General features: G+C 39.1%; 1 protein-coding gene across 1 annotated transcript in view; it reads left to right on the forward strand.

Moving 5' to 3' along the window:
* The window catches only part of LOC111160400 (calcineurin like EF-hand protein 1), a 43,411-nt gene that overhangs the window by 15,327 nt on the left and 15,891 nt on the right, over positions 1 to 12,193 (forward strand). Inside the window, exons 3-4 of the mRNA XM_022523499.1 lie at positions 6,095 to 6,175; positions 9,537 to 9,664. Coding sequence (XP_022379207.1) covers positions 6,095 to 6,175; positions 9,537 to 9,664 — 209 coding nt within the window. The remainder of the gene's footprint in view (positions 1 to 6,094; positions 6,176 to 9,536; positions 9,665 to 12,193) is intronic.

Raw genomic sequence — 12,193 nt, forward strand, 5'->3', positions numbered from 1 at the left:
GCAGAGAGAGAGGAAGGGAAGCAGGCTCCCCGCTGAGCAGAGATCCCAATGTGGGGCTCGATCCCAGGACCCCGGGATCATGACCTGAGCCGAAGGCAGAGGCTTTAACCCACTGAAGCACCCAGGCGCCCCTAGGTGAACATTCTTAATCTAAAAATATGTCCCTTAGCTGGGAAGTTTTCTTCTGTTATTTCTTTTATTATTACCCCCACCCTCCTTTCTTTTTTGATCTTTTTTTTTTATTATTTTTTAAAAGATTTTATTTATTTATTTAAGACAGTGAGTAAGAGACAGAGAGACCATGTCGGGGAGGTGGGGGGAGAAGCAGACACCCCACTGAGTGGAGAGTCCAATGTGGGGCTCGATCCTGGGACTCTGGATTCATGTCCTGAGCCAAAGGCAGCCACTTAACCAACTAAGCCACCCAGGCATCCCAGATACGCATGGGATATCTGTTGGCTGGTTATTGCAGCATCAAGACTCAGCTTTTCACTCATATTTCCTATTTGACTTTTTCCTTTGCTTTCTGAAAGAAATCCTTGCATTTGTTTTTCAGTTCTTTTGATGGTACTTACTTATTAGTCCATAGTCTTATTTTTTAACTTCGGAGAACCTTTCTTGTTCTCTGACCTCTCTTCTCTCACAGTAGCTTATTTTTGCTTTACAGATGTAAAAATGTATCAAATGTGTTTTGGGCTCCTTATTAGAATCTTTCAGGGGCCCAGGGTGGCTCAGTCGGTTAAATGGCTGCCTTTGGCTCAGGTCATGATCCCAGGGTCCTTCGTGACCCTAGGGTCCTGGGATCGAGCCCCCCATAGGGCTCCCTACTCAGTGGAAGAGTCTGCTTCTCTCTTTCCCTCTGCTTGCTGCTCTGCCTACTTGTGCTCTCTCTCTCTCTGTCAAATAAATAAAACCTTTAAAAAGAAAAAAAGAATCTTTCAGAACTTTCAGTGTTCCCTGAATTATCATTATCTCTATTCATCTTGATTCTACTCTTTTATGCTATTAATTTTTCCATAGTATCTGGTGAGCTTTGGTTGTCCATTCGTATTCATGAAAACACCTGCATGGAGTACTGTAGAAAACTGGCATGGATTTATTTGTGATTGGTTTCTTCACAGGTCTTTCCTGGATGGAAAGGCTGACTTCAAGCCCTCTGTTCTCTGAGCAGGGCCAGTAAGTTGGTAGACTTCACTTTAGGGTATGTGGTCAAGGAGCAAAGGGACAGATTTGTGGCCCCCTAACCCCAAATAAAAGGACTATGTTCCCCCTAAGCCAACTTCTCATATTTGGTTGCAGCCCTACCCAGGTAGGACTTTCCGTTTCTTTCCATAACCCTTCTCCATTTTTCTCCTGGGGACAAATGGTTTTATATTCTTAGGATGGGGACTAGCAGCAATGGGCAGCTGGCCTATTCTTTAAAAATTCCTTTAACTCATTACCCTGAATGAGTTCATTCATTTACCTCTGAGTATGGTGCCTTGCTGAGATTCTTCAGGGCGGAATGGCTCTCCGCTCCATTGCAGCCTTCTCATGGGCCCTCTACCCTGACTTACTTGTCACTACATTTGCATTGATTTCCTGACTTCCAGAATTTGGCACAATCCCTTGTTTACTAGTGCACTCCTCCCACCCTGGTTGTTTATGTCAGGGATATGTTCCGTGTGTATGTTTCTGCTGACTTTTCAGGCAGTTTTAGAGAATGAGAGAAGGTCAGTGTGTATGTGCCTACCATGTTCAATCAAAAGTCACATGCAGCCTTGCAGCTTAACGGGTCTGGCCCTGGAATGCTAAAACAATTGGCAGAGACACGATTTGGCACCTGTTAACACTTCCATGATTCTATTATCAAGATAACAACAAAATTGTATTACTGATTTAATTTAGAATATTAATTAGAAGGGGGTGCCTGGCTGGCTGAGTTGGAAGAACATGTGACTTTTGATCTTGGGGTCGTGAGTTTGAGCCCCATGTTGGGTGTAGAGATTACAAAATATAAATAAAGTAAACTATTAGTTAAATGCTTCAGATAATGGAAATTATTTCAGTGTTGAATCTAAATAATAAGTTATTTATTTCTATTTTATCACTTAAATATGGAACACTTTCCTTAGTTCAGTATGTCCCTCAAGTATGTCCTTTTAATAGATTTTAATGTCCTCATTATGTATATAAGTCATCTCACCATCCACCCTGGGGCTTGAAATACAAACAGTTAACTGAGGCTGATTTTCTAGTCAGAGAGAGAACCTGCATACTGAAGATCAGTGTAGAGGGCTGGCCCTTCTGGTTACTAAAAGTCTCTCAAACAGCCTTTTCCTTCTGAGGGTCTGGAAAACCACTCTTCACTGGGAATTTCTTAGCCACAAAGAATGCTGTTATATTGGGCGCCTGGGTGGCTCAATGGGTTAAGCCTCTGCCTTTGGCTCAGGTTATGGTCTCAGGGTCCTGGGGACACCCAAGCCTCCGAGCTCCTCCCCCCACAATCAGGCTCTCTGCTCAGCAGGGAGCCTGCTTCCCCCTCTCCCTTTGTCTGCCTCTCTGCCTCCTTGTGATCTCTCTCTGCCAAATAAATAAATAAAACTCTTTAAAAAAAAAAAGAATGCTGTTATATATGATTCTATGCTCAGACTTGCCTACTTCCAGTTATAATATCTTTTCTTAAAATATCTTTGAGGGAAAAAAAAATCTTTGAGGAAGATTTTCCCAGGTATACTGTAAGGGACAATATAATATTGGCATGCTTTTTTATGAGTACACACAGATTTTGAACAAATCTTCCGTGTGTGGGCTGCTTAGAGTATATATTTTTCTCTATTAGGTTCACGTCAGTGGACAAATTTAAGTTATGTTTTAGAAAAAATTGCCCATGTGATCTCCATTCTGCTATAGAACAACTAATAATAACAAACTGTGTATTATTGAGCAGTTTACAAACTATTGTTTTTTACTCTTTCATTTTAATCTTGATACTATCAACAGTATTCCTCTTGGTCTTATAAAACTGTATTGTATAAACAATCTAAATTCCAAGAGTAGAGTTAAAAAAAAAGTGTCAAAGGACAGGTTTTGGTCTTACTGACATTGGAATTCCAAGACTAGATCCCTTTTGAGACTGAAGTTCAGGCTGGATTGTGTACTCACTGCCTGATATTAGACATGGTATTTAAACTGTGCTGTTTCTCAGCTAAAATTACTCCAGCTTGTTAGACATTAAGCTGAGGTATGTGGCTATGCAATTCAAATGAGCCTTAATCTTCATTTAAAAGGGAGTAGTTATTGTTTCTTAACCTCTGTCAAGGAAGAGGAACCACTTTGGGTGATAACTTGGACTTTGTATTACAGAACAAGTTATGTAATAAGAACTTAGTACATGTTTATGGAATCAAATAATCAGGACCTCTGTAACATCCTTTATCTTTTATCATCTTAAGCAGTGTCTTCTTCTGGTTCATTCATTGATGTAAAAATTATTACCCTAAGTGATCAAGGAGGATTAGAATTCAGAGTTACTGTTCCAGAGCCCTGCATTTAGTCCCCTAGGTCAGTTTCAACCTATGTCACCACCAGATGTGCTGGAGATGAACTTCTTCAGTTAATTTAGCACCATCTAAATGTTAAACCGTTCTAAGAGAAACATGGTATTAAAGGCTTCTGGATAAAATAGGGGTATTTCATTAGCAGTTAGTACAAAGTGGGTAGAGGAATAAGTTTTATCTCTTCTGATAGTAAACATCTTGAAGGCAAGAGTGGGGCTTATTTGAGTTTTATATTTTTATTTTTATTTTACTTTTTTTAACTTTTTATCTGGAAATACTCATTTCAAACTTATAGAAAAGTTCCAAGAATAATACAAAAACTTCTACATACCTGAAATCTAGATTTACCAATTGTTAATATTTTGCCACAGACTTCATTGTGACATTCTTGTGTCAAAGTCAAGAAATTTAGCATTTTTTTTAAAGATTTTATTTATTTATCAGACAGAGATCACAAGTAGGCAGAGAGGCAGGCAGAGCGAGAGAGGGGGAAGCAGGCTCCCTGTAGAGCAGAGAGCCCAATGTGGGGCTCGATCCCAGGACCCTGGGATCATGACCTGAGCCGAAGGCAGAGGCTTTAACCCACTGAGCCACCCAGGCGCCCCAGAAATTTAGCATTTTGATATAGTTATATACTATTACATAATTCCATATTCTGTATGGAATTACGTAGCTCAGTAATGTCCTTTGTGGCAATGTTATTCCTAGTCTAGATCATGCATTGAGTTCAGTCGTGTGTCTCCTATGATCTGGAGCAATCTGCCTTTCTCTGTCCTTCATAACATCCATATTTTTGAGGAGTATGGATATGTTATAGACAGTTTTATATTCTTGGCACTGAATATCAACTAAGAAATTTTTAGAAATTACTTATTGAACATTTTTTGGGCGAGCACCTTTCTTTCAGAGTGTTTGATATGCTAAAGAAGTGTGTGTGTGTGTGTGTGTGTGTGTGTATTGGGATGCCCCAGTGGCTCAGTCAGCTGAGTGTCTGCCTTCAGCTCAGGTTGTGATCCCAGGGTCCTGGAATCGAGCCCCAGGTTGAGCTCCTGGCTAAGTGGGGAGTCTGTTTTTCCCTCAGCTCCTACCCCTGCTGCTGTGTGCTCTCTCTCTCTCAAATAAGTGAACAACTTTTTAAGAAGATTTTATTTATTTATTTATTTATTTATCTATCTATTTATTTGAGAGCATGAAAGAGAGCAAGGGGAGGGGGTCAAAGGGAAGGAATGGAACCTTGAGCAGACTCCCTGCTGAGTACAGAGTCTGGTACAGCTGAAACCTACAACCCTGGGATCATAACCTGACCTGAAGTTGGTTGCTTAACCAACTTGGCCATGCAGGCACCCCAAGAAATCTGTGGATTTTTTTTTTAATGATTTTATTTATTTGAGAGAGGACCAAGTGGGTTGGGGGACACAGGGAGAGTGAGAGCAAGAAGCAGACTCCCCACTGAGCAGAGAGCAGAAATGGGACTCCGTCCTGGGACCCTGAGATCATGACCTGAGTCAAAGGCAGATGCTTTACCGACAGCCACCCAGGCACCCTGTGTTTTTGTTATTATTCTATTCTATTTCATTTTATTTTATTTGTCAAGATTTTATTTTTAAGTAATCTCTACACCTAACGTGGGACTCAAACTCAAGAGTCATGCTCTCTACTGACTGAGCCAGCCAGGCGCCCCAGAAATGTGGGTTTTTTGTTGTTGTTGTTGTTGTTGTTTTAGAAAAAAGAACATGTATTTGACTTCAATTTAAATTTAGACGTAAATCATAGTTCTGCCACTTAACTAGCTCATAGCACTGGGCAAGTTACTTTAGCTCACTGCCTCTCAGTTTCCTCAACTTGAAAAGAATACAAATAAAATGTTGGCCTAAAGAAATGAGATAATGTGTATAAACAGAGCAGCACGTGGTATATATACAGCGAATGGCAGCTAATAATATTCATCTCAGCATAACTTCCAAGTTGTGAGAGGATGACTGCTCTTTCAGGATCAAGATTTAAATATTTCTGTGGTCTGGGTCTGTAGAAGGCAATGGAGAAAAGGCCAGAATCAGAGCAAGGAAGTAATGGAAATCACTTAGTTGTCACACTTAATTCTTTCCTTGGACACTGCCTAAGAATTCCTTGCATTTTATAGATGTTGTAGATCCTAGCAAGGGTCCAGGATTTTTGCTACTATACACAAGCTCTGTGGTGTTGATAGTTGGCGCTGCTGTTCACTCCAAACTTAGTAACTAAGTACAAAATGGTAATGTTCAAAGAATGATTTACAGGGACAGCTCAGTATTTGCTTGTTAGTTGTTTTATTGACGTAACTTGTGTGCTGAATTCACTGGAATGTGGCATAGTCGAATCTGGCTTCTTCCACTCCTGAGTTGGTGCAAGAAACACTTGGCAGGTACTAAAGTGCTATTCTTTGCACTTATTTGGTATAATTTGCCACAGAAGTAAATTCCATGAGGTAATATTCTTGCTAGGTTGTACTCTTGCATGACTGAATGAATTCCTGCTAAGGGCCAATAGTCTCTAACTCAAGGTGATTCTCTTGGCAGCCGGGAAGATTTCCAGCGAATTCCGGAACTTGCCATCAATCCATTGGGGGACCGGATCATCAATGCCTTCTTTCCAGAGGGGTGAGTCCCTGCAGTTGTTGGCTTCCTTGCTGAGGCAAATCCGGAATAATGTTATTGGTTGGGCCCTTTTAGACCACAATCCTCCTGACTATATTGGACATCCTTAACTTGGTTGTTCTAGACTTCTCTTCTGATAGGGATAGGTATATGAGCCTATTTTCAAAATTGTCTTTAATCTCTGTTTATAATTTCAAATTTAGAGAAAAGTTGCTAAAATTGAAAATACAAAGAACTCCTGTATGTCTTTCACCCAGATGCATCTGGTTACATCGTTAACCTTTTATTTCATTGGCATATGCTCTCTGTCTCCCTGTGTTCCAGCCAGTGAAAATATAATCAAGTCACATATGTGATTATAAATTTTCTAGTACCCACATTAAAAAAAGTAAAAAATAAGCAAGTTAATTATGTCAATATGTATTTTATTATCTGATGTATTTAAAATAATTTAATATATAGTCAATATATTTAATATATTACATTCGTTTTAATATTAAGTCTTTGAAATCTTGTGTGTAATTTACACCTATAGCACCGATCAGCTGCTGTAATACTAATATAAAATATTATGTATTTTGTTTTTTTCCAGCTTTATTGAGAAATGTCATATTGTGTAAGTTGAAGGTATATAGCACAGTGTTTTTATATATGTATATATTGTGAAATGATTATCACAATAAGGTTAATGCATTTATCACCTTACACAGTTACTGTTTTTGTATGATGAGAACTTTTACAATCCACTCTCTTAGCAACTTTGAAATAGACAGCACTAAAGGTATTGTTACCTGTAGTCACCATGTTGTACGTGATGTTCCCAGAACTTACTCATAACTACAAGTTTGTACCCTTTGACCACCTTCACCGGTTTCTCCCATTGTCTATTTTATTCTAATATATCAATCACATTCCTATTTTAATCTTCCTGATAGTACTTCCTGATAGTACTTCCCTGATAGTACTTCCCCCCCCGTCCAGTACATGATCCATTCTGGGTCAGTTGTCATGGCTCTTCGGCCTCCTTTAATGTGGAACATTTCCACAGCCTTTATTTTTCTTTTAGAACATTGGCTAAGGGTACAGTCCCCTCCACCACACACAGTTTGTCAAACAGATTTGGGTTTGTCTAGGCTTTTGATACGCTTCACTACCCAATACACTGACTTCCAAGTCCTGAGTAAATATTCATAGATTTGATTAGGTACCTTTTTCTGAATAAAGCTTATTATGTTATTTTAAGTAATCTCTTTAACAGTTTCTTCCTGGTTCCTTGTGACTTATCTGTATGACCCAAAGGACTTTAAAAAGTTCAGTGGTTGCCAATTTCTTAATAATGAGACTCAGTGTCAGCGAGGATATTATCAGATAAAATGGAGAGGAAATTTTAGAACTGCACTGAGAGCGGAAGAATCTGCAGTTGAGAATTTGGGCATTCAGTAAAGCTGAGTGATTGGGCTGGGGCGGGGGGCGAGGGGAAGCCTAGCAGCTAATTTATGTGAAGACAGGAATCGAATGAAATGAAACTTGCTCTCTTCAGATTCATGTTGACCAGGAGGAATCTCCTGCCCTTCTTCATTTTTTCCTTTTTTTCTCCATGAACTGCCCTGTTGGTTTCTGGTAGTTTTTGTGCTGAAATCTTGGGTGTTTTTATTTTTATTTTTTTCCTACTTCCTCCTTAGCCCATACATAGCATTGATCCTGTCCAGCATTGGAACTTCCACAACTATGCTTTGTATCCAAACCTCTTGTAATGAAAAGTAAACCCAGTGGAGTCATTTTGCCAACATTTTTTTCAGAGTTCTGTAGTAAGCATTGGTTATTAGGAAAACCAGTTTGTGGGAAGCAGTTTTCTATGACAGTATCACCTGCCGTCCTGTGCAATGTTCTGCTCAGGATGCTAGGCAGGTGTGCGTGAGGAAGCCAAGGCCTGTGCCAGGCCACACTACTAAACTCTCGGCAAGAGGCCCTTCTGCTAATCACTCTAATAAGATACAGATACCCAGTTTCTGGGTTTTTTGTTTCTTCTCTCCCTAGTCTTATGCAAGTGGAATTTTTTTTTAATGAGATTGGAAAGTGCAGCATTGATATTCAGTATACCCTTTTACTCAGAGACCTATGGCAGTAATATTTATACTCATTAATCTGTTGTTCTGGCATTTGCTTCAAATCTTATTCCACATCTTGATTCCCCAGATCTACTGCTCCATTTGCAGTCTACCTGGCTTCAAAAACTAACGGTAATTCTTTTGAGTACAGTGGGCTCATGAGCTAGCTTTTGAAATGCACCCTCAGAAAGACTGATCTCTGTGTCTGCCTGGCACTTAAGAGACACGACATACCACAGCGATTTGGTGGGGCAAAAAAAAAAGACTGGGATTTACTTTTAGGTAGTCACAGGAACCACGCAACCTGTTCTTTCCATGACTGCCACAGATAAATAACTTTGTCACGTTGGATATTCTTCTTTGAAGTACATTGTTCACTGAAGTTTTAGAATGATTTCTCTCAGGGTTGCTGATTTGCCTGTGGCACAATAGAAAGATTTTTCTCTAGTCTCAAGTACCAGAAAAGCTTTATACAAGAGTCTTTGCAACATTATGATCATGAGCAATCTATCCATTTATGAGGGGATAATAAAATCATAACACAATGATTTTGCAGACATTTGAAATCTTTCAAAGTGTTTATATTGGTTGAAGACGTGCTTAAAAGTCTAAGAAAGCACAATAGAAAATTGTATATGCAGTATGTTCACAATTACCAAAAAGGCATAGAAAAATGAATAGAAGAAAAGATAGTAATAATTGTAATTGCTACAGGAGTGGTATTTTTCTACTTTTTTCCCCTCATATTCTAAAAATGTATTTATTGCTTTTATAGCAAAATTTTTATTTTAGATGCTGCATTTCCATAGTATACTTGAACCTTAAAATATTACTAGGTGGATGTGACTGCAAGGGAAGCATGAGAAGTGGCTGGGGAGTCATTGGGTTGGCATAGCTAACTTACTGCTTGATTTAGAGTCTGAAGCAGTGAGTTCAGGTTCTGGCTTGCCTGATAATGTAGCCCTTGGTGCTGCTTGAAATCCTTTTTGGGAAAAGAGCTATAAGGAACTTGAGTAGGTGACTGCTGAGTTGTTAACTAAGTCTGGTTAATCATTTATAACATGGGAAAAATAATACCCACCTCACAAGGTTGAGGTGACACTTAATATGAGCCCTAAAGAATTGTGCATATGGGAAAAGACCTTGTTAAATGGACTTTCGGCCACTCTAGCTAAAACTGTTGTCAGCATATTGGATTCATAAGAAAGAATCACTCAGATTGAGATGGTGTTCTTTTAATTCTGTTTCCCAATCAGAGAGGACCAGGTAAACTTCCGCGGATTCATGAGAACTTTGGCTCATTTTCGACCCATTGAGGATAATGAAAAGAGCAAAGATGTGAATGGACCAGAACCACTCAATAGCCGAAGCAACAAACTGCACTGTAAGGAGATAAAGTTTTCTGGCTTAAAATATTTGCGTTTATTTGCATTTACAAATCATTTATTTTACTCATTCATTCATTGAGCGAGCATTTGCTAGAGCTTAGTGATTGAGAGCTCAGACTGTGGAATGACATGGACCGGGTTCGAATCCCAGCTCTGCTGCTTTTCGAAAGGCCATGTGTCTTTGGCAAATTATTTAAAATCTTTGGGCCTTGGTTTCGTCTTGTGTAAAATGGGATGTTAAGGGGTTTTGCATAAGGATGTTGTGATGATTAAATGAGTTAAAATATGTCACGTACCTGGCAATAAGAACTTAGCCGCTAATATTATCCTTAAAATTCATAGAATGCCTCCCATGCACCAGGCAGTGTGGTGAGTGCTAGAGCAACAACAGTAAATGAGACCTAGCCCCACCTGTAAGGAAGAGTGGCAGTCTCAGCTGATCTTAGAATTTGATGGATACTGAATGTGACTCAAGTAGAAGTACACAGCTGGCTTAGTACAAGATTTAACTTTTCTCCCCTTGCCTCTTGCCTCCTTTCCTTGGCTATTTGTTAGATTTCCCTCTGCCCTTATTGATTCATGTATGGGATTGCCTAATCCCTTACAACACTTCTCCAGAAATTGAAGTTGAACTTCTCTTTTCATTCAACACAAGTTAAAATTGAAGTGGAAATCGTATTGTATTAAGTGAGCCTAAGCTTCTCTTACAAGAGTGCACTGTGGTATACAGAGAGGTCTTCAAAGCCACAGAATATATGGGGCCCATCAAGTTTGTATTCAATGATTTAAAGAAAAATAAAAGGCTTTTTAATATTGAGAAATGTAGATAAATCATAGAATATAATGCCAGATTTACACATTGAAAGATGCAGGCTGCCTGTCTGGCTCAGTCAGTAGAGCATGTGACTCTTGATCTCCGAATTATGAGTTCCAGCCCCTTGTTAGGCAGAGAGATTACTTAAAAAGAAGAAGAAGAAGAAGAAGAAGAAAGAGGAAGAAGAAAGATGGGTACATGAGTCTTTTAACTCGTAGCCTTTGGGCTACATCGTCTGATCTCCCTGGCTAGGGGACAATGATTTTACTCCTCTCTTGATATTTCGGGTAAAGAGTTTCAGAAGCACTGAAATAAGTTTTGTTATACAAGACAGGGAAGATTTTTGAGCCAAATAGTAAAATACTACTCTTCTTTACCACAGTATCATGTACCTTAATGAGCGGAAATCTTAAGTACAAACAAAGCAATGTAGAAGAAAATAGAACTCCAATGAATTGTTCTCAAATGTATTGAATACTTTGTTAGTGAATTTTGATTTCTTTTTTTTTTTTAAGGTTTTTATTTATTTATTTGACAGAGAGATCACAAGTGGGCAGAGAGAGAGAAGCAGGCTCCCTGCTGAGCAGAGAGCCCGATACGGGACTAGATCCCAGGACCCTGAGACCGTGACCCAAGCCAAAGGCAGAGGTTCAACCTACTGAGCCACCCAGGCGCCCCATGAATTCTGATTTCTTCTTTCAAGACTAAATACTACTTGAGACAAAACCTGTTTCTCAACATTTTAAGGGTTTCACCTTATGTTTAGTACATGTTTGCCTGATTCTGACATTAGCATAATAGAAATTTTCTTACTCGGTGTTGTCAGACCAGGACTAAAATAATAACTGAGGGCACCTGGGTGGCTCAGTTGTTTAAGCAACTGCTTTCGGCTCGGGTCATGATCCTGGAGTCCCAGGATGGAGTCCCGCATCGGGCTCCCAGCTCCACAGGGAGTCTGCTTTTCCCTCTGACCTTCTCCCTTCTCATGCTCTCTCTCACTCTCCCTCTCTCTCAAATAAATAAATAAAATCTTAAAAAAAAATAATTGAAAAACCCAGCTCTAGCATAGAATCACAGAAGAGGGTACATGGTTTAATATTTTATTTTACCTTGAAATATTTATTTATTTAAATTCAATTAATTAACGTATAATGTATTAACTGGTTTCAGAGGTAGAGATCAGTGATTCATTAGTCTTATATAACACCCCGTGCTCGTTACATCACATGCCCTCCTTAATGTCCAGTTACCCCATCCTTCCATCCCCCCACTCCCCTCCAGGAACCCTCAGTTTATTTCCTATGATTAAGTCTCTCTTAAGGTTTTTCTCCCTGTTTGATTTCATCTTGTTTTTTTTTCTCTCTCTCTCTTCCCCATGTTTCTATTTTGTTTCTTAAATTCCACATATGAGTGAGATCATATGATAATTGTCTTTCTCTAATTGACTTATTTCACTCAGCATAATACCCTCTAGTTCCATCCACATCGTTGCAAACTGCAAGATTTCATTTTTTTTTTTTTTATTTACCTTAAAATATTTAAAAAAACATTCACTGCCCGATCTTTTGGTGTGGGACTAAGAATTTTGGGTTTTATTTGTTTTCGTAAAAGTCTGCTGATGGGAGTTGTGTAACGTTTTATATAGAGCACATCTATAATGTATGTAGTCTGAGGTTTCTGGTTGCAGTTTCTTTTAAATGGAGAAAGAGCT

Source organism: Enhydra lutris, unplaced genomic scaffold, assembly GCF_002288905.1.
Source record: "Enhydra lutris kenyoni isolate GAN:26980312 unplaced genomic scaffold, ASM228890v2 scaffoldscaffold4, whole genome shotgun sequence".
In the NCBI taxonomy this organism is placed as follows: Eukaryota; Metazoa; Chordata; class Mammalia; order Carnivora; family Mustelidae; genus Enhydra; species Enhydra lutris.